This window comes from Sorex fumeus, unplaced genomic scaffold (assembly GCF_029834395.1).
Source record: "Sorex fumeus unplaced genomic scaffold, SorFum_2.1 ptg000010l, whole genome shotgun sequence".
NCBI lineage: Eukaryota > Metazoa > Chordata > Mammalia > Eulipotyphla > Soricidae > Sorex > Sorex fumeus.
The window spans coordinates 2,048,112-2,068,793 of NW_026606067.1; the positions used below are offsets into that span (position 1 = coordinate 2,048,112).

Consider the following 20,682-nt stretch of genomic DNA (forward strand, 5'->3'; position numbering starts at 1 on the left):
GGCCTGCCAGCACCAGACAGGGGTGGCTGTGAAGTTATGGAGTCACGACCTAAGGAAACAAATCCATACCGCCTGCCTGCCTGCCTCCCTCCGGGGACACACTCGGGGTCCCCTCTGGGGTGGCCAGTGAATGCCTCCTGGTCCCAGAGTCCCTCTTCCATGTGGCTCATCCTTCTCCAGTGCCTTGACAGAGGATGCCACTTGCCCCGCCTCCTCCAAGAGGATGCAAGGGCCACACAGAGCAGAATCGGAGCAGAGGACCCCGAGAGATGCTGGTTCCGGTGGCTTAGCGCCTTCTGGGCTTGGGCACCCGGAGCTGAGGGTGGGACTTGCTGCTGCCGCCTGGGCACCCTGGGAGCATTACCTGGGAGCCTGAGCGTGGGAGAGCCATGACTGAAGGGTGATGGCAGGTGAGGGAACAGAGGCGGGTCACAGAGCAGTGCCCCTTTGCGCCCTGAGTCAGGCAGAGGAGAGAAGGGCCTGCAGAGGCCGGGAGGCAGGTCCCGACACCTAAGTGTCTCTCAGACTGTGTTCACTGGGTCCCTCCTGGCTATGCTGGGGTGACCCGGCAAAGCATGTGCTTCAGCCCCTCCCAGCCCAAAGGGGTGGCCAACGGCGGATCCCATATAGCCGGTCTCCACATAGGCCTTCCAGGAAGCCAGACAGTGGGGTGTGGGCAGCTGGGCCGGAAGAGGGGGACTCTATCCCCGCAAGCCCTACATCAGGCCCAGAAGGGTCCTGAATCTTCAGGCCAGAACCCACAGGCTCCAGCCCACCTTGGGAGTCCGCCCTCTGACTCCTGACTCCAAGGGAAGCACCAATGCTGTGCATTTGTCAGTTGAATGTTTTAATAAATAGAGACAGAAAACACCACAGCACACATGGCCCCTCCGCCTCCCCTCCGGGCGCATTGCGGTCCAGGACTCGCCTGAAGGAGGACTCGGCCCCCTTTCTGCAGCAGGCTGCCCTCAGCAGGTCCAGAAGTGGCCAGAGAGAGGTGCAGCCGTCTGGACACTGACGTGGCTTGGGGCTGACGCTCTAGGTCCTTCCTTCCTTTTCTTCCCAAGGGCTCTGCATCCTCCTGGGGTCCTCTCCAGGCCCTTCTTGCCTGTCTCCCCAGGCTCTGGCATGGGTGGTGCCCCCTGTCCTGGGCACCAGAGCAGGAGCCCAGTGAGCCTTCTCAGTGATCTGCCATCATGGTGTACCCTCCCAGGTGGGTCATCCAGGTTGAGGCAGGCTAGGAGCTGGAATCTGCAAGACACGAACACCCACATTCTGGAAGGACCCCAGGGGAAGCTCCCACCCCTGACATTGACTGTGAGGGCTGCTCCGCCAGGGGACCTGGTGTCACATCCAGAGGCCCCCCATACTCCCCGGTCTCAGGCATACCCCTTCCCTGGGCCCTGGGGTCCCCACAACCCCCTTCAGACCCTGATTCTTTTCTACACGCAGTCAGAGCTGAATAGCAGCAAGTATTCAGGGGAGATACTCTCTGTTTAAGATGTCTGGTGTTCTAAGTACTTGGGGGGTGTGATTTTGTTTTGGGGCCACACCCAGTGATGCTCAGGGCTTACTCCTGGCTCTCTGCTCAGGAATTAATCCTGGTGGTGCTCAGGGTACCATATGGGCTATCAGGGATCAAACCCTGGTTGACCACATGAGAGACAAAAACTCTACCCACCATACTATCACTCCATCCCAGTATTTTTTTTCTTTTTGACAAGTATTATTTGTTTTACTGGGAAGGAGACTTGATGACCAAGGAGAGGGTCTTCTGATGCTCCGGGTCCTGTATGCCGGGATGGGGGCGTATGGAGGCAGATGCAAAGGTGCAAAGAGGAGATAAATTAGCCTCTGGCTCTCCCCCTTGAGGTGAGCTGCATGCTGGGAGGTGGCTCAGGGGTGGCACAGACGAAGCCTTGAGACCCAGTGATGCTCCCCACAGATGTAGCACAGGAGACAGGCCCCCGGGGGACACTCTGAGGAAGGGCAGGTGACCAGCCTCTCCCCGCCCCTGACCCCACCTTCGCCCATGTTTACCCATGACAATGAGAGTGGTGGTGCTGACCGCCTGGCCCAGCATGTTCTCGGCCACAGCCTGGTACTCGCCCCCGTCCTCGGGGGAGACGCTGGAGAGGATGAGGGAGCACACACCCAGGATGTCGGTGCTGTGCACGGCTGGGTTCCCCGCCAGGCTCTGGCCGTTCTTGAACCAGGTGACGCGGGGTCGGGGCCAGCCCCGCACGGCACAGCTCATGCAGCAGGCACTGCCACGGGGCAGCAGGTGAGCCCGCAGCCTCACCAGGAACTGTGGTTTCTGGCCCAGGTTGGGCTCCCGGGCGCTGGGCACCGGCATCGTGAACTTGTCTGGGAGGAAAAAAGGAGGCAGGGAGGGAGGAGATGATTGCATTGGCGAGGGGCGGGGGGAGGCCCGGTGCCAGACTGGAGGTGCCCGGTGCCAGGTTGGTGGTCTCTCTCACCTTCCCAGCACGCCTGAACTGCAGACTTGGCCCCACAGCCTGGCTTGACATTTTGTTTAGGTTTTGGTGCCAAGCCACCTTCCTCCTCTAGCCGTGGCCTTCATTCATTTCTTATTTTTTTCTTTTTGGGTCACACCCGGCGATGCACAGGGGTTACTCCGGTTCTGCTCTCAGGAATCACCCCTGGTGGCGGTGCTCAGGGGACCATATGGGATGCTGGGAATCGAACCCAGGTCAGCCGCATGCAAGGCAAATGCCCTACCCACTGTGCTATCACTCCAGCCCCTGCCTTATTCATTTTTTTTGTTTGTTTGTTTTTATCCTTTCCTTAAAGTCCTTTCTAGATTGTTTTTGCTTTCTTCTGTGCGGGGCCATGTCCATTGGCTCTCAGGGCTCCTCCCCGCATGGTCCTTCAGGGTGCTCCTTCTGGTGCTTGGAGGGGGGGGGTCCCTCCTGGCTGTGCTCTGGGGAGCCTGCAGTGCCAGAGATCGAACCCCAGCCTCCTGCCTGCAAGCATGCTCCAGTCCTTTGGTCACCTGCCTGCCCCTCCCCTTCATTTACTCTAGAGAGCACATGGCCACTATGAGTCAATCAACACACAGAATCCAACAGAGGAGGAGGGGCAGGGGGAAGGCTCAGAGGTCTGGGAGGACAGATCTCCAGCACTGCCTGCCTGGGGATGGCCCAAAGTAAAAACCAATGGGGAAAGGAGAGAACGTTTAAAAATCATCCATAATCTGCCAAACTGATGATCACAGCTAACATCCCAGTGTGGATGCTTGGTATTTTCCAAGAGGGAGGACGTGCATTTGATTTCACAGTCTGCTTTTCCTGGAGGACCCTCCCCAGTTCTGCTTCCCATGAGTGTAAACCACCCATTGTTTTTTTTTTTTTAATTTTTATTAGTGAAACACCATGAGGTACAGTTGTAGACTTAACAAATTTTTGTGCTTGGGTTTCAGTTATACAATGATCAAGTATCCATCCCTCCACCAGTGCCCATTCTCCACCATCACTGATCCCAATATCCCTCCCACACCCCTATCCCCCATCCCACCCCGACTTGGTGGCAGAGCCTCCTGCAGTTTCTCCCACTGTCAGTTTCCCCGGCACTCCTTCTGCCAACCCCTGTCCCCGGCCCCCTGCGCCCCCACCCTCCTAGCCCCCCTACACCCCCAGCCACCATTTCTGCTCACCTCTTTGTGGCCGGGGGAGGCACCAGGGTTGGGGTGTGTCAGAGGGTGGGCTGGTTCCTGCTTCATTCTGTGCCACCACCCGGAAGTGGTACTGGCGCCCGGGGAGCACCCCCAGGAGGGTGAAGCTGGTGGTGTGGACGCGGTCGGCCGCCTGGCGCCAGGGGCCGAATGCCGAGGAGCGAGTGAAGACAGTGTAGTGCAGCGGGTCGTCCCCCTGCTCGTCCGGGGAGGGGTCCCACTCGGCAGTGACTGTGCCGGGCACCTTCTCCTGCAGGCGGACGGGCCCAGGGGCCCTCGGGCAGGCTGCAGGGCACAGAGGGAGTCACATGTCAGCTGCGTGTCCTTCCAGAGTTTCAGAAACATCTCCAGGATGGGGCAGGCTGGGAGTCCACGTGGGAAAGGGCAGCTTTCATTTGCCACTCACTGTCCCTCCACTGCTTTTTGCGGGGGAGGGGGGACCCCGGTGGGGACCAGTTTGCTCAGACCCAAAATAAGGGGTCTTGGGGTGAGAGAGCTAGTACAGGGGTTAAGACACTTGCGTGCATGCTGCCAGCCCATGTTTGAATTTCTGGTACCACATATGGCCCCCTGAGCACTGCCAGGGATTATTCCTGAGCACCACTGGGTCCTCCCAAAACCCAGTTTCTCCAGAAAAAAATTCTCTGGGTGAAAGCAATAAGTGGGTAAGGCACTTGCCTTGCATGCGGCTGACTTGAGTTTGAGCCCTGACAGTCCCTGTGGGGCCCTGAATGCTGCCAGGTGTGACCCCTGAGCACAGAGTCAGGAGTCATCCCTGAGCACTGCCAGGCATGACCCAAAACTCAAACCAAAGCAAACCATGAAGAACCACCGGGCTTGGGGAGAGGCTGTGGCTCGGGGGCCCTGTCCCTGAGGGGTCTGCCCACCTCCACTTTTCCCGGGGCCGTTCCCTCGTTCTATGAGCACAGCCTCAGACCCCAGACCCCCAGCAGGCCCAGGCCTCAGCTGCCTCACCTGTGGCCCTGAGCAGGGAGTGGGGGGCTGCATCCCGGCCCCAGGAATCCTTGAGCTGCAGGCTTAGGCGGCCGCTGTCTGAGGGACTGACCACATTGGTGCTGGCCGTGCTTCTTTGAGTCAAGGAAGAACCGTCCCTCAGCTGGGTCACCGCCGATACCGGAGTCACCTGGGAACCAAGGAAGGAGGCAGGGAGGGGCTGTGAGGGGAATCGGCCTGGAAGCGGGGTCTCTAGCCAGGAGAGGAGCCTTCGCGGCAGAAATGTGTCTGCAGAGCATGGCTGGGGTGTGGTCATACCCTGGTTCTATCCTGGCACCTCCAGGTACACCCCCCAGACCCCCAAGTACAGTCCCCCGAGCCTCCCAGGTACAGCCCCTGGAGCACCTTCAGGTATACTCCCCTGAGCACCACCAGGAGTGACCCCTGAGCACCAGAAGGTGTGGCCCCTGAGCGCCACCAGGTGTGGTCCTCCAAACTGCTCCTGTTATTATCCTCAGCTGACAGAAGGAACTGGGATCCTGAGGAATTGGGAGTCCAACGCCCAGCACTAGTAAGTGATGACGTCCTAGGTGGAACCCAGGATGTCTCTGCTCTAACTGCCAGGCTACACTGTACGGGTGGGCATGAGAACCCTCCTGGATGGAAAGGTCATGTGTACCCCGGGAGTCCAGGCTGCAGGGGCCCCAGGCTCCCACCAAGGGCTGGGGTGCAGTACTAGAGGCTACCACTAGAGGGACACAGGCCAGAACGGTCCAGGGGGAGCCGCGGGGACCCCTCCTTGTCCTCCCCATCCTGACTCCTGCACAAACCCGGGGGGAACTGACCAGGGTCCAGAAAAGGACAGGGAAGAGTTGGCGACCTCTGCTCCGCAGGGGCCCTCTCAGCACCCCACGAGCTAGCGCATACTCACTTCAAAGGAGACAGGCGCGCGGGAGCTGACCCCGGCGTTGACCGCACGCGGGCCTCGGCTGCAGGAGGTGGCTGGAAGGTACAGAGCAGCGGGTCACTTCTGGGGGGGCCTCCCCCCTTCAGAGCGGGGCTGCAGGGGCGGGAGTGGGGGCCCCACAAGATCTACAGATCTTCGGGGGCCGGGAGAAGCCGCAGAGGGGTGTGGGGGCGTGGACGTGGAGTCAGGGAGGGGTCTGGGGGGTGACGCCGAGAGCAGTGGAGGGTCAGGCTCAGGGTGCGCTGGGTTCTGGGTCGCGGTGCCGCGCGCCCTTCACTGCACGAGGCTCGCTCTAGGATCTGTGGGGGTGACCCAGGGTCTCCGGGAATTAAAGACCCCTCCCCAGGAAGATGACCCACCTTTGGGCGTCAGAGAACTGGGGCGTGGGAGTCTGCTGAGCCCAGGACAGAAACAGCCGTCAGGACTCAGCGAATCTGCCCAGTGCCCTCTCTGCTCAGGACTTTGACTCAGTTGGACCCTACAGATGACCCCGGATTCAGCCATTGACCTTGGCATGGTTCTGTTATGAGTTGAAATGAAAAACCACGTCTGACCGGTCTGCCCAGACAGAGGCCCAGCTGGTGTTTGGAGGTGCCCAATGGAGCATCATGGATAGAACACTGAGCGAAAACTGAGCTCCTGCAGGGCTGAGTGCTGAGGGCTGAGATTATACAGGGGTGAGGGCTGAGCTCCTGAAAGGAGCTGCAAGTCTGAAAATCTGCAGGGGTGAGGGCTGAGAGTCTGCATTGTTCACATGCTCCCAGGGAACCCATGGGCTGTGCTATGTGGTGAGGAACCAAGAAAATTAGAGGGGTATATGGATTCTGCTCATTCTGTTAGATGGTTTCCATTCATGAGAGAGAGAGAGAGAGAGAGAGAGAGAGAGACAGACAGACAGACAGACAGACAGACAGACAGAGACAGACCCAGAGAGAGACAGGGAATCCTGCAGACTTGGGTCCGGTTCCCCCTCACCCCGCCCCTGCCTCATACACTGCCTTGGGTAGGATGAAACTCAGCAGTTGCCATTGGAACAACTGAATGTCCATCAAATTCTATTCTTGCTGACTCAGTGCATCTGCTCGACCACTCTGCAAGCCACGGGCAGCAGTGAAGGGGCTGTGGGCTCATCTGCCTCAGTCAGGTGCTCCTGCTGGCCTGCCCAGCTCTATCATGAAGGACCCTGACCACTCAGGACGGCCTGTGGAAGCAGAGACCCAGTCCCTGGGCAAATCCAACACCTCCAGAGGACAGAGGATGGGAGGACTGGGGTTAGTATGTGGTCCCAGAGAAGAGCAGGAAGAGGCAGGGGCAGGATGCCCACAGCACCCTGGACATACGGAGAAGTGCCCCTCCCTCCCCTGGCCCCAGGCACTGCAAGCCCCTCTACTCGGAACCAGCGTTCTCAAATACACACCCTCCAACCGTACTGGCTCAAGTCGGGGCGGGGGGTGGGAGTGCCCCTGAAGTGCCCTCACACATTTGCTTTCTGGATGAACTGCCGACCCGCCCATGGGAGCCGGACCCCGACAATTATGGACCCTCTGTTTCCTAACCAATCTAGGGGGTACCTGGGACTGGCAGAGTGAGCCCGGCCTGCATGGGGCTGCCCTCGCGCCTCAGGGTCATGCATTGCTGGTCACTGTCCTGGCCGATGTAGGGGAGGCGGGGCCGAGCACAGCCTTCCCTCGAGGGAGCCCCCTGGCCACGGCCGCCCCTTGCCTCGTCCTTCCACCAAGCAGCCTGGACAGGGAGGTGGCCCCGGGAGCAGGTCTGCTGTTCTCGTGGGTTCTCTCTCACTTTGGAGGGGAGAGTGGGGGCACCTGAGGCGGGAACAAAGCAAGGGGGTCAGAGGGGCACTGGGGAAAGGACCCAGGGTTCTGGGGGCTTCAGGGGGGTATGGTGGGGACCTATATTCAGAGGTGTGGCCCCATACCCCCAAAACACACAGAGTATGGCAAACCCATGTTTCCTTAATAACAAAAATAAATTAATTAATAAATAAACACCTTAAAAATTGCTGGGGTGTTCCCAAGTAGTGCTTGGAGTTGTGGCCAGCAGGCCGTGGAAGGGGGTGCTGAGTTGTGCTGAAGGGAGGACTCCAGCTCTCTGAGCTCCCCTGGTAACTCACAACTGGGGCCTGGGGGTGGGGAATGTGGGGTGGGGGAAATAGGGAGATGGGGAAGTAACCTACTGGGTCTGTGCTCAGGAGCGACCCCTGGTTGTGCTTAGGAAACACCAGGCAAAGTGAGTGCCTCCCTCGGCTGAACTACCTGGCCGGCCACTAACAGTCTACATTTTTCCAAATTAAAAGAAAATAATAATAATAATAATACTAAGACCGCTTCCTTCTGCCAGAAGACAAACAGTAAATTTGTGGGCATAGAGTAGAAGGAGGGTCGGGATTAGGGTCCCCAGTCCCCAGCAACCCCATCCCTCCAGCCCTTCGCCTCTGCCTGAGGATGTGACAGACAGCCCCCAAGGCAGTGCTCAGAAGGATGAGATGGGACAGGGTCAGGCCTTACCCACGACGGTCCCCGTGGCCTGACTCCGATGGTCTCCCGCGGCCAGGCTGTGCCTCCCAGCCTGGGTGCCCCCCACACAGCCCTTGTGCTCTGCGGCTTCAATCTGGGCACCAAGCTGCAAAGAAAACACATGGTTGGGTCATGCCACCCTCCGGCCCCACTGTCCAGTCTTCTCCCAAAGCCAAGGGGACCCCGAGACCCCACTCCCACCCCACCTATCCTCTCGGGGACTGAGGTGCTTTCAGGGCCCCTCGACCCTGAAAACCAAAGTCTCATGCGGGTGCCAGGCAGAGCCAGGCTCAGGAGCCAGGACTCGGAGGCCCAGGCCAGTGCTGGGAACCCCTGTGAAGGCCGTTCCCCGGGGGGCAGGACAGTGAGGGGCTGTTGGAGGTGACTGGTGTGTGTGTGTGTGTGTGTGTGTGTGTTTTGGATGGGGGTGGGCAGAGGAGGTGGTGCCGGGATAGGGTGTGCCAGATTTGAGCCTGACATTCCCCGTTTTCACCTCCCGCTTTCTCTAACTCCTCTAGTCGGGTCCGGCCAAGGTCGCAGGATGGCCCATCTTGGGACTGAAGCCCCTCCCCCTTCTCCCCCAGAGCGGTCAGTAGAGCAGGACACAGTACCTGGACTCTGTCCTCCCGGCTTCGAGTGAGGGACCAGCACAGGCCTGAGGTCTCACCCCCAACCACTGCCTGTGCAGAGAGGCCCCCGGAGAAGGGGGGCTCTAGAGAGACACAAGGGGGGGCCAATGGTCAGCTCCTGTGGCCTGTCCTGTTCAGCCCTGGTGCTTAGGGCATAGGGGAGGCCTGATGCTGTTTTCACCCCAACCTGCACCCACCTGTGTCAGGAGGAGGAGGTGGCCTCCTGGGGTGCAGGTGCTGGTGGTGGGGCAGCTCCCCGGGCTGAGGTGGGCACATACCTTGGGTTGCCACAGAGAAGCTGCCAGCAGCGCCAGGCTCCGGTACAGGGCCTCGGTTCTGGGGGGCCTCCTTCCCCTCGCCACAGATGTTTCTTCTGCTCTCTTGGCCTCCTTTCTCGCCATCAGGACGATGCAGGGGTCCCCGGCCCTCATCTCTGCACTGAGTCTCAGCTAGGCGGTCTCTGCTCCTTTTGGGGGGCAGCCCTCTGCCACCTCCCGCTTCCCCCTCCCCTGTACTCCTACTCCTCTCTGTTCCTGGATGTCTTTGGGACCTGCTCCCGAGGGGAACCTGTCTCTGGTTGGGGGCGCCGGGATCCCCCCGACCCCGACCTACACTCTTACCCGGGCAGCCCCAACTTCTTCCCTCTCCTCTGCCTGACCCAGAGTCCAGGTCTTGGACGTCCCCAGAGATACCCCCAGAGTCCTCTCCACTGAAAGGACCAGTGGGGACTTCCCAGGCTCCCTGAGATCCTGTGTGCCCTGGTGTGTGGGGGCAGCCACTCCTCGCCTCATGCTGAACCCTGGAGATCCTGGCTCCGGTCCCTGCGGGATCACTGCAGCCCAGGAGCTGGAGGCCGCTGTCCATACCCGAGCACTGTGCCAGGCCCGCAGAGCCCCCCAGCCCCTCGGGGAACTCTTCCTCCTGCTGAGACCCCAGAGCTGGGGAGCCTGTAGATTGATCCCCGGAGGGTGGGCTGCCCAGGCTGGCCCCCTGGTATGCCTGAGTCCAGCATGGTGCTCGTCCACTGGCAGGATCCGGTCGGGCTTCCTCCCTTTCTCGGGCCATGCAGCTGCTGTCCAGGCCCTTGCTCGCTCCTGCTGAGCGTCCCCCGCCCGCACATGCCCCACCTGCTGTCCCCAGACCTCCTGCCCAGTCTCTGTGGTCATGTCCAGGAGCCAGGGCAGCCCCTGGCCCCAGCCCACCCTCCACGATCCCCTTGCCTGAAGGGCCCTTCCTCCCTGCTCGTTCTGCAGTCAGGCCTTCCTTGCCAGGGGGTACCCTGTGCCCAGGGATCCCTGGAACCCCAGCATTTGAGTGCCCCTCTCTGAAGCCTGGCCTCTCCTCCCAGCCAACAGCCCCCTGTGCCTCAGTGACCCCCAGGGGACCAGAGGCCCCAGATCCACTCTGGGAGCCCTGCCTGGCTGTGGGAAGCTGGGGACCCCGGGTGCTGACCACAGGGGCAGCCCTGTTCCCGTCCATGAGCCCCTCTCCCCTGTCCATCTGGGGGGCACCCTTGCAGCTTTCACCTCCAGAGGACCCCTCTGAGTGTACCCTGGACCCTCGCCCACACCCACCCGCGTTCCCCTCTGCACCCAGGGAGCCTGAAGTCCCACCCTTCCCAGAGCCCTCCCCGCACTCCTTCTCACCCTGGGGGCCCAATTTCCAAGAGCTTCCTACGCTGCCCCTAAAACCCACCTCTCCCCCGGACCCTGTTCCTCCTGAACCCCCCAAACCATCTTTACAGCCTGTGTCTCCCCCTGACCCACTTCCCCCAGGATCCCCTAAACTATCCCTATAGTCTGCCCCTCCCCCTGACCCAACTCTCCCAGGAACCCCCAAGTCACCCCTAGGGCCTGTCCCTCCCACTGACCCAATTTCCCCAGAGCTCCCCAGACCTCCCCTAAGGCTTCCTTCACCCCCTAACCAAATTCCCCCAGAGCCTCCTAAACCATCCTTAGGGTCTACTTCACCCTCTGACCCAATTTTTCCAGAACCCCCTAAATCATCCCTTGGGCCTCCTTTATCCCCTGACCCAACTCCCCCAGAAAACCCAAAACCATCCCTACAGCCTGCCTCTCCCGCTGACTTCATCCCCCCAGGGCCCCCCAAACTATCCTTAGGACTTCCTTCATACCCTGACCCAATTCCCCTAGAGCCCCCCAAACCATCCTTAGGGGCTCCTTCACCCCCTGACCCAATTCCCCCAGAACCTCCGAAACCATCCTTAGGGACTCCTTCACCCCCTGACTCAATTCCCCCAGAACCTCCGAAACCATCCTTAGGGGCTCCTTCACCCCCTGATCCAATTCTCCCAGAACCCCCTAAACCATCCTTAGGGGCTCCTTCACCCCCTGACCCAATTCTCCCAGAACCCCCTAAACCATCCTTAGGGGCTCCTTCACCCCCTGACCCAATTCCCCCAGAACCTCCGAAACCATCCTTAGGGGCTCCTTTACCCCCTGACCCAATTCTCCCAGAACCCCCTAAACCATCCTTAGGGGCTCCTTCATCCCCTGACCCAATTCCCCCAGAATCTCCAAAACCATCCTTAGGGACTCCTTCACCCCCTGACCTAATTCCCCCAGAACCTCTGAAACCATCCTTAGGGCTTCCTTCACCCCCGAATCCAATTCTCCCCGAACCCCTTGAGCCATCTTTAGGGGCTCCTTCACCCCCTGACCCAATTCTCCCAGAACCCCCTAAACCACCCTTAGGGCTTCCTTCACCCCCGAATCCAATTCTCCCAGAATCTCCTAAACCACCCTTAGGGGCTCCTTCACCTCCTGATCCAATTCTCCCAGAAATCTCTAAATCATCCTTAGGGTTTTCTTCACCCCCTGACCCAATTTTCCCAGAACCCCCTAAACTGCCTTTAGGGGCTCCTTCACCCTCTAACCCAATTCCCTCAGAACCCCCCAAACCATCCTTAGAGGCTCCTTCACTCTCTAACCCAATTCTCCCAGACCCCCCTAAGCCACCCTTAGGGGCTCCTTCACCTCCCGACCCAATTCCCCCTGAACCCCCCAAACCATCCCTGAGGCTTACCTCTCTCCCTGGGCCCCTCCCCCCAGGCCTCAGTCCTCTTGACCCTCCCCCATAACTTGTTTCACCCCCCTCTGGCTCATGTCCTGCCAGTCCTGGGCCGCTCTGGGTTCCTTGAGCCCAGGCAGCCCTGGACACACCCCCAGTGACAGCCAAGTCCGTTTCCGGGCACCTGACATCATTCTGACTCCCAATTCTTGCTCTGGGCTCGCTGGGACCCGGCCCGCAGTGGCCACCCTCGCCCCTGGCCCTGGCCCCTGCGCTCAGAGGCCGGGACTCATTGGCTCCTGGGCCCCCGGAACCATCTTCAAGGCCTCCTTCTCCAGAGGACCCTGGAGCCCCTGGCCCTCCAGTCTGACCCTGAGACCACGTTCCCCCGGGCTCCCTGGGTGCTGCCGAGGCACCCAGGCCAGCTCTGCCCGCAGGCCCCAATGCCCCGGGACCCTCTAGGGCACCAAGGAAGTGACGCCCTCCCCCAGCTTCAGTGTCCCCCGGGCCTTGACCCCTGGTCCCTGGGTGCACCCCAGTTTCGTCCCTGGGCCCCGCTCCAGGGCTCCCTGAGTCATTCTTGAGACCAGCAGCTCCCCCAGACTCCCTGTCTGCAGGACCACAGCCCCCTCTGTTCCCAAACCACCTTCCTGCAGATGCCTCTGGGCCTTGCCTGGAGTCCCCACCTTGCTCTGCCCCTCCAGATGCCCAAGAGGTGATTCCTCCACTAGCACCCTGGCTCGAACCCCTGGCTCCTGACAGCCCTGAGCCTTGGCCAGGGCCAGCCCCATGTTCAGGACTTGCTCCCCCAGCTTCCCTGCAGTCACCCCCATGCTCAGTTCCCATGCCCCTGGGGCCCCCTGAGCCGGCCTCACAAGCCATCTCAACCACACAGAGCTGTGACCCGTTCCAGAAATTGGGTGCAGAGCTGGGACCACCCGTGACTCCCAGGGTTCCCCAGGGCCCCTGGGCACCCCTTCCTGGAGACCCCGTTAGCCTGTGGCTCCAGGCACCCAGTTCCTGAGCAGGTCCCAACAACCCACCCCCCAGCCCTCCATCGGGCCCTGGGACTCCAGGCCCACGGGGAGTCCCGGCTTGGCTGAGGCTGGGCCCCGGGCACTCAGGCCCCGCATTGGCAAGGCCTCCTGCTCCCCTCTGGGGGGACTCCCAGCCTCGGGGATCCCCCAGGCTTCCGGGACTCCACCCCACCTCTCCTGGGGCACATACTGCACCTGCCCCCCGGAGCTCCTGCCGACTGTCTCCCCAGCCCCCTGGGTCAACAGAGCCCCCAGTTTCAGACAACCCCCGGCCCCCCGCACCTGCACCCTGCAGCGAGTCCCCCACCAGGGCCCCTGGACCCCCGCTCCCGGGTTCCTGGGGGTCCTTGTTTCCAGCAGTCTGTCCCTGACACCCACCCACTCCCCAACAGCCCTGAACACCCCTGGAGTCCACATCCCTCCCTGCAGAAGAGCCCAGGGACCCAGGACCCGGGCCTGCCTGGGGGTTCAGCCCTCTTCCTCCAGGGCCTCCTGCCCCACTGCCCTCTCCTGGGCCCCCCCGACCCATCCCACCACCTCGATGTGCTGCTGAGCTGCCCGCCCCCCTGTGCAGATCGTCCCCTCCCTCCTCCTGGAGCGCCCCCTGCCAACTGTCCCTCGTCACTTCCCCACCTGACCATGACTCCCCGGGGCCAGCCTGGACCCTCCTTCCCACCTCAGCTCCCAAAGGGGTGCCCAGCCCACTTCCGAGGGCCTCTCTGGGATCCTCTCCCCTTCCACTGCTCCTCACCGTTGACCCCCATCCTGAGCTCCCCTCCCCGGCTCTGCCAGGATCTCGCTGTCCACCTTCCATGGGCCCTGGCTCGGAGTCTTGGCCCTCCCCCTGCAGACCGCGTCTCCCCAGAAGCGTCCAGCTCCAACTTCTCTCTCTGGGACCCCCTCTGTCCCCCTCTGCTTCCGGAAATCCCCAGGTAGGCTCATCCCCTCTGCAGGAGTAGCTACGGCCACCAGGAGCACCCACGTCAGGGCTTGCTGGTTGCTGGAGTCCAGAAGCTGGCCCTGCCCCCTCCAGGGAGCCCGCCAAGGGACCCTGATCTGGGAGCTCCCCCTCCTGGCCATCCAGGTGCCCAGAATCTCCGGCTCCTGGGGCCCAGGCTCCTGGCGCTGGCAGCTGGCAGTTAGAACCTGTTGCCAGGAGGCCTTCACCCTTCACCGCATTGGAGAGAGGGAAGCCCCCTGGAGAGAGAAGGAACTGGGGTGAGGCTGGAGGTGTCTGTAGAGGAAGTGGTAGAGACCGCAGCTCCGGGTCACCCAGAGAGGACCCCGCCACCGCGTTCCCACCCTGGGGTTCCTAGGGGGTCAGAGGAAATGTGTGAGCCCAAGTGCCCTCCCGGGAATTCAGTCAAGCCTGGTGCCGGGGGTGGGGCTAAGGCCGTTCTGGGATGTGGCTCTATGGAACCTGGCCCCCTCCAGGCACCATCCTGGGCCCCAAGGGATAGAGGGGGACAGGGTGGGAGGGCGCTCAGGAGCCCTCTGCCTCCTCCTGGGGGCCTAGAGGACATGTGCTCACTGCCCACTGCCCCCAGGTCTGGCCCCGAGGGGTCAGGGAGGAGTCATAGGGAGCACTTACCCTCCACCACTAGCCAGGCACTAGAGGCATGCAGGCCGGCATCCAGCGAGTAGAGGCCCATGTCGGAGGGGCAGGCACCCCGCACCACCAGCTGGTGGGTCAACCCGTCGGGGGACACGGACACTTGATACTTGCCGCTGGGCCGAAGCGGCCGGCGCTGGAATTGCCAGGTGGCATCAGGGCAGGCACTGGAGAGGGTGCACTCGAAGCAGGCATCACCCTCCTCTTGGCAGCGGACCTCGGCCAGCGGGACCACCACTCTGGGGGGGATGGCTGCACCAGGCAGCATGGGGCCGTCAGCCATGGGCATGGTGGGGCAGCAGCTCCGAAAGCCAGGCTCTCCCCAGCTGGACCGGGGTTGCCCCAGCCTCAGGCCTCAGCCCCCTGTACCAACCCAGGCGCTGTGTTGAGATGATGAGGGGACCCCCTTCCCAGTTCTCGGAGAAAGGGTTTGAGTCACACCTGGCGGTGCTCAGGGCTTACTCCTGGCTTTGTGTTCAGGGGTCACTCCTGGTGTTGCTTGGGGGACCATATTGGGGTGGCAGGATCAGTCCCAGGTCAGCTGTGTGCAAGACAAACGCTCTTCCCGCTGTATATCGCTCTGACCCGGGCTTTATCATTCCCGGGACTCCCTCGCACTCCTGGGGATCCATGGCCCAGCTGTGCAGACCTGGCAGTTCAGTGCTCAGGGCCAGCTGAGGAGTGTCCGGGACATACCCTCGGACATGTTGGGGAGCCTCCACTCCTGTTCTGTCAGCATCTCCCCGGCCCTTAGAATTCCTGACCTCAGCCCCAAAGCTGACGCAGGGGCAAGGTGGGTAGTCGAAGGACTGTCAGTCCCGGGATTTCAGGTGCCATTTGGTGCTTCAGAGGAAGAGCTCCCGGAAGGCACCCCATTTCTTACACGTCAAGAAGCTTCAGTTTAACGTCTGGTCCCAGGCACCCCAGCTAGGACGTCCCCCCGATGGGCTGACCCCAAAGGCTCTGCTCCTCACCTTCAACCCCCATGTGACTCAGGAGGTACCTGCACCCTCATCCCCTGTCCCGACCTCTCCTCCTCCCCACAGGTCCCTCCGGCAGGCCAGTAACGGGGTGTTGGGTGATGGGGTCAAGTGCAGTGAGAGAGGCAGAGACAGACCCCAGGCGGGGAGTCAGAAGTGGGTGCAGGCACAGCAACCCTGAAAGGGGGGGGGATTCTCAGAGCAGTGGAGCAGGCGGGGGGAGCTGTGGGCAAGGGTGAGGCTGTCCAGGGGCTTCAGCGGGGACCTGCGTGTGCAGAGCCGAGCTCTGTCTGACCCCGGTGGCAAAGCTCAGAAGACCTGCCCGGGGCACACTCAGCTCCTGGTCTCCCCGGTGGGCCTGCATTTCAGGGGTCCCCTGCGACCAGGCCACCTTGGTTTCCCTCCCCTGAGCCTGGCCCCCATGTGCCCCCTCCCTCCCCTCCCTCCGTCAATGCTGAGAAGACCCTCACCAGCCGCCTCCAGCTGCGTGGAGAAGATTCCCGCGTCTTCCACCTTGACCTGGTAAATGCCAGCGTCCTCGGGCCGCAGGTCCCGGATCTGGAAGTGGTACCGCTTCCCCAGGCGCCGCAGGCAGTGCTTGGTCTGGCTGTCGGAGCCGTAGGGAACCATCTCCCCGTCCTGCCCGGGTTAGAGAGAGGGGACTCGGGGCTCAGTCAGCCCCACCCTCTGGCCACACCAGTGCTTTTCTCCCACCGTGCCAGGCCCCATAAACCGGAACTGTGAGGGGGTCAGGTGGGGGTGACAGGGACAGGGCCTGGATGAGAAAACGCAAGCAAGGGCTGGAGTGATAGCACAGCGGGTAGGGCATTTGCCTTGCACGCGGCCAACCTGGGTTCAATTCTCAGCATCCCATATGGTCTCCCAAGCACTGCCAGGAGTAATTCCTGAGTGCAGAGCCAAGAATAACCCCAGTGAATTGCTGACTGTGACCCGCAAAGAAAAAAAATAAAGAAAAAAGAAAACACAAGCAAGACCTTCAGAACGTGCTGGGCTCTTACTGCGGAGCGAATGTCCACAAGTGTTAGGCCAGAGGCAACTGGGATTGATGATGAGGTGGGAGGAGAGTGGGCTGGCCAGCAAGAGCCCCGCAGGCTAACGGCGATTGGGAGGCAGCGCCCCCGTCCTGGGAGCCAGGCACACTCCTTCAGTGGCCCTGGGATTCCAGCACATACACTCGGTGGCCCAGGGACCTTGTCACATGCCCTCAGTGGTCCTGGGACATCTCATACTATTCATAACAAGCCATACAAAATAAATTATTTAGTATCTGCCTATGAGGCAGGCTTGGGTGGTGGTTGGAAGGTTTGAAATAATGATGGTGGGAAGGTGCAGTGGTGGTGGGATTGGTGTTGAAATATTGAATGTAAACAAATATTGTAAACAACTTTATGAAAATTAAAATTAAAAATTAAAAAAATCTCCAAACTCAGGCACCTAGATGCATCCGCTTTCTGAAGGCCTGGCCGGATATCACCAAGAGTCAACTCTGAGTGGCCCCGGGCCCAATAGCACCCTCACTTTCCAAGGGGTAAACTGAAGCACCAGGCCACTGACTGTCGTGTGGCAGGGAGGTCACAGTGGCAGGGAGGAGATGGGTCAGAGAAGTAATGTCAGCTCTGTCCTCGGCCGCACATACCCAGTCTAGCCCCCACCTGGTCGGGAGACCTGGCGCCTCACGGGGATGTCCGTGAAGAGAGCCCTGGCAGAAGGGGGAGCACTGCCCAGCACTCTCCTTTGATGCGTCCTCCCCAGCTGACTCAGGCGTCTGCAGAGTGATGGTGCTGTGGTCTGACCTGACCCCACGTACACATTCCCCAGAGGGTCCCAGTGGCTCCTCTGCTTCTCTCTGGGGGTCCACTGCTCCCACAGCCCCTCCGCCACTTCCCTCCTCCCTCAGGGCCCTCCAGCCTCACCTTATACAGGTAAATCTTGCTCTCAGGGTCTTTGAGATCCAGCTCCAGAGCGAATGTGGCCACCCCGTCCTTGCCGACCTTTAGGTGCTTCAGGTTGGAGACAGCGTTGACATACTAGGGAAGCAAACCCACAGGGGCGCTGGCCAGGGGGTCTCTTGAGAGGGCGCCAGGCCTCAACCCCCCTCCCCATCCCCCTCCCCCAGAGTCCACCTGTGCCCCTTTTATCAGGGGAGAAATTCTCCAGGAGGAGCGAGAGGGGTGAGGCTAGGACGGAGAGCAGGCAGGCCTGCCCATGCCTTTCCGTGTCTGCCAGTGCACCCAGCGGGAGGTCGCTGAGCAACCTCGGCGTGCAAAGCCCAGTGCAGGGTGTCCTGGGGCCTCTCAAGACCTTCTCTCTTTGAGCAATGTGGAAGTCATCTGCCCCACAGGTAGGGGGAAGGTGTGGGAGGGGTTTTTGGTGGTGGAGAATGGGCACTGGTGAAGGTACAGGTGTTTCATTGTATGACCGAGACTTAAACCCGAAAGCTTTGGAAAGCTTTGTAACTGCTCTCATGGTGATTCAATAAATAAAATTATAAAAAATGAAAAACAAAGTAAGATGGAGTTCATGCCCAATTCAATCAGCTTATCGGTGGCTGAATAAATAGCAGTACTTCTTCATAAAAAAAGCCTCTCTTTTTTTTTTAAATCATGAGTAGCTGAGAGGAAAGATCTCTTTATTTTATTTTAAAAAAAATTTATTTTATAAAGTAAAAGGTAAAGGTAAAGACCCTCCCGTTGTTCATCGATTTTGCTCAAGCGGGCCCAGTAACGTCTCCATTGGAGACTTTGTTGTTACTGTGTTTGGCATATCGAATACGTCACAGGGAGCTTGCCAGGCTCTGCTGTGAGGACGAGATACTCTCGGTAGCTTGCCGGGCTCTCCGAGAGGGGCGGAGGAATCAAACTCGGGTCAGCCATGTTGGCTGTGTGCAAGGCACACTACTTTATAAAGTAGTTCACAATATTTCATTACATTTAATATGCAAACACCAATCCCACCACCATTATACCTTCCCACCACCGTCTTTCAGATGTTTCCATTCCGAACCTCAATCCCTGCCCCAAAGCAGAACCTAAATAATATATTTTGTATTGTTTGTTATGAAAAACCGCTGGAAAATGCTACCAAAAAGTATCCATAGAGGAAAGAGTGCGAGGTTGTTGTATTTCACCCAGCCGCCATTAAGCCCTTCTATAAGAGATCACTAATATGGTGTTAAAGGTTGAGTTTTGTGTGCTTTATACACACACACACACACACACACACACACACACACATATCTGTTAAAAAATGTATGTTCCCCTCTAAGATTGGCTGCCTCCTACTTTGAACCCTAATAAATGTGGTGCGGTAATATTGGAGTATGGGTAGGGTGTGTGGTTTGAAGCATTGCGTGGCCACAAATGCGACCACAAGGTCCAGGAATAGATTCACTCATGGGTGATGTTCAGCGTGTGGAGAGCGGCTGTGGGCATGGCAGTGGCTGGGTTCTGGAGATTTTCGGCTACCGGGGCTGGGTCCCTTGGGGTAGAAAACCTTCTGATAAATCAAAGGGGAAGGGTGGTGGAGACAAAACCTAGGTCCCAAGATGGGAGACTTGATGAATGACCATCAGCTGATGAAACACTATTTCAGAAGAATAAAATCGACTTTTGTATTTCTGGGAGAGAAAAAAAAATTGGTAGACGCCTTCCATAGTTGGGTTCATCGCAGGAAAGAACTTCTATTCCCTTCATAGCACCACCTCCAAAAGGGAGTTCATGGTAGGCCAAGGGGGCACAGGAGGAAGTTGCATAAACGGAGGGGGCATAGTGTGGGACTAGGGGTCCAACCTGTAGGGCAGGGGACAACAGGAAGGAACCGAGATGAGAAGGGGGTGTAGTCAGGTAAAGGGTGAGAAACTGTGCAGGGATGCGAGAGAAAATATGGGTGAGATTGTCTCTTCCTGACGCCCTCAGGAACAAGGCGGACCCCCAGGCCCCATGATGAGGAAGGACTATGATGATGAGGCTGAGGACAATGATCTCAGGGAAGGGACTGAGCTTCTAGCACATTCTCTCATTTTCCCCCAGAGCCCCCCCTGGAGCAGGGTTGGCACAAGAACCTTTGGACAAATTGAAAAGCCGAGACCAGAGCTCCGCCTGCAGAGGGGTCACACAGGCTCGGGTCCGACTGTGCAGTGCAGCTCAGGGTACCTGCGCCAGCCAGTCCTCCCGCTCTCGCCGCATCTGCTGCAGCTTGCGCAGGAGGCCCCGGAAGTCCACGATGCCGTACTTCCGGCAGATCTGCTCGTAGTCCTTCCGGTCCGCGGTGGTCAGCAGCTGCCACACCTGCTCGGAGTCCACCTTTTTCTCTGGGGCCGGCGGTGGGGCCCTGGGGGGCAGGGCCAGCACTTCGGAGGTTAGAGAACTGGACCTGGACCTCACCACTGTCAGGGCTGGAAGGACCCCGAGGTGGGGGCCTCCCCCCACAGCCCCAGCCCTGGGGGGACCCTGATCCTCCCAGCAGAGTCGGCCCATTTCCTGGCGATCCCATCTTTGGGAGCCTGGGGCCGAGGCCTCCAAAGGGGGTTGCAGGAACGGCCTCGGGGGCTTAACACTTTCCTTCCAGGGTGCATGCGGCCTGCTTTTATTTAAGGAATCCAATCATATCCCTAAATGCACTGGACTGGAAAACATGCTAGTGTTAATGGAGCGCCCCCTTTCATCTGCAAAAGAATCAGCAGGCAGGTCAGAGATGATTCATTCAAGGACATCAAGTTTCAGCCCCTGTGCCCATCTCCACCTGCCAGCTGCCCTGTAGGTGTCCTGCCAGTGGACGGAAGGGGAGGGCTGAGCTGGGACCCAGGCACTGGGGAGCCTCCATCCAGCCCACCCCCAGGGTCCAGGCCCACCTCTTTCTCAGCATCTTCCGAAAGTCCACAAGCTCCTTCCTGAGATCTAGAGAAAGGCACAGAAGGAGGCAGTAAAGCAGTGAGTGAGTAAAGCAGGCCAGGGAGCAAGGAGCAGGCAGAGAGGGAGAATCCGGGCCCAGAACATTTACAAGGACCACATCAGTGGGCTGGGGATGAGCCATCTGGGAGAAGAGGGGAGGTCTCACAGATGGGGGAGCTCAGGGAAGGAGTAGCTCTCCTCCAGAGACGCTCAAGGAGCGATACCTACCTTCCTGGGGTTCCTTCTGCCGCTTCCGGTTCTTCCGGAAGCCAACTGGAGAGGACGGAGAAATGAACAGTCAGGGAGAGAGACAAGGTCATGAGGTGCTTCCAGGG

At 59.8% G+C, this 20,682-nt stretch overlaps 1 protein-coding gene across 1 annotated transcript in view; it reads right to left on the reverse strand.

Annotated features, from left to right (window-relative positions):
* Positions 1–286: 286 nt before the first annotated feature.
* Positions 287–20,682, reverse strand: part of IGFN1 (immunoglobulin like and fibronectin type III domain containing 1) — a 54,344-nt gene continuing 33,948 nt past the window's right edge. The window contains exons 7-23 of the mRNA XM_056110530.1: positions 20,576–20,620; positions 20,308–20,353; positions 19,610–19,787; positions 17,372–17,485; positions 15,908–16,076; positions 14,437–14,709; positions 13,828–14,042; positions 12,684–12,828; positions 10,757–10,814; positions 10,353–10,462; positions 8,761–8,861; positions 8,141–8,255; positions 5,580–5,650; positions 4,670–4,838; positions 3,677–3,979; positions 2,041–2,367; positions 287–372 (exon numbers count right to left, since the gene is read on the reverse strand). Coding sequence (XP_055966505.1) covers positions 287–372; positions 2,041–2,367; positions 3,677–3,979; positions 4,670–4,838; positions 5,580–5,650; positions 8,141–8,255; positions 8,761–8,861; positions 10,353–10,462; positions 10,757–10,814; positions 12,684–12,828; positions 13,828–14,042; positions 14,437–14,709; positions 15,908–16,076; positions 17,372–17,485; positions 19,610–19,787; positions 20,308–20,353; positions 20,576–20,620 — 2,525 coding nt within the window. The remainder of the gene's footprint in view (positions 373–2,040; positions 2,368–3,676; positions 3,980–4,669; positions 4,839–5,579; positions 5,651–8,140; positions 8,256–8,760; positions 8,862–10,352; positions 10,463–10,756; positions 10,815–12,683; positions 12,829–13,827; positions 14,043–14,436; positions 14,710–15,907; positions 16,077–17,371; positions 17,486–19,609; positions 19,788–20,307; positions 20,354–20,575; positions 20,621–20,682) is intronic.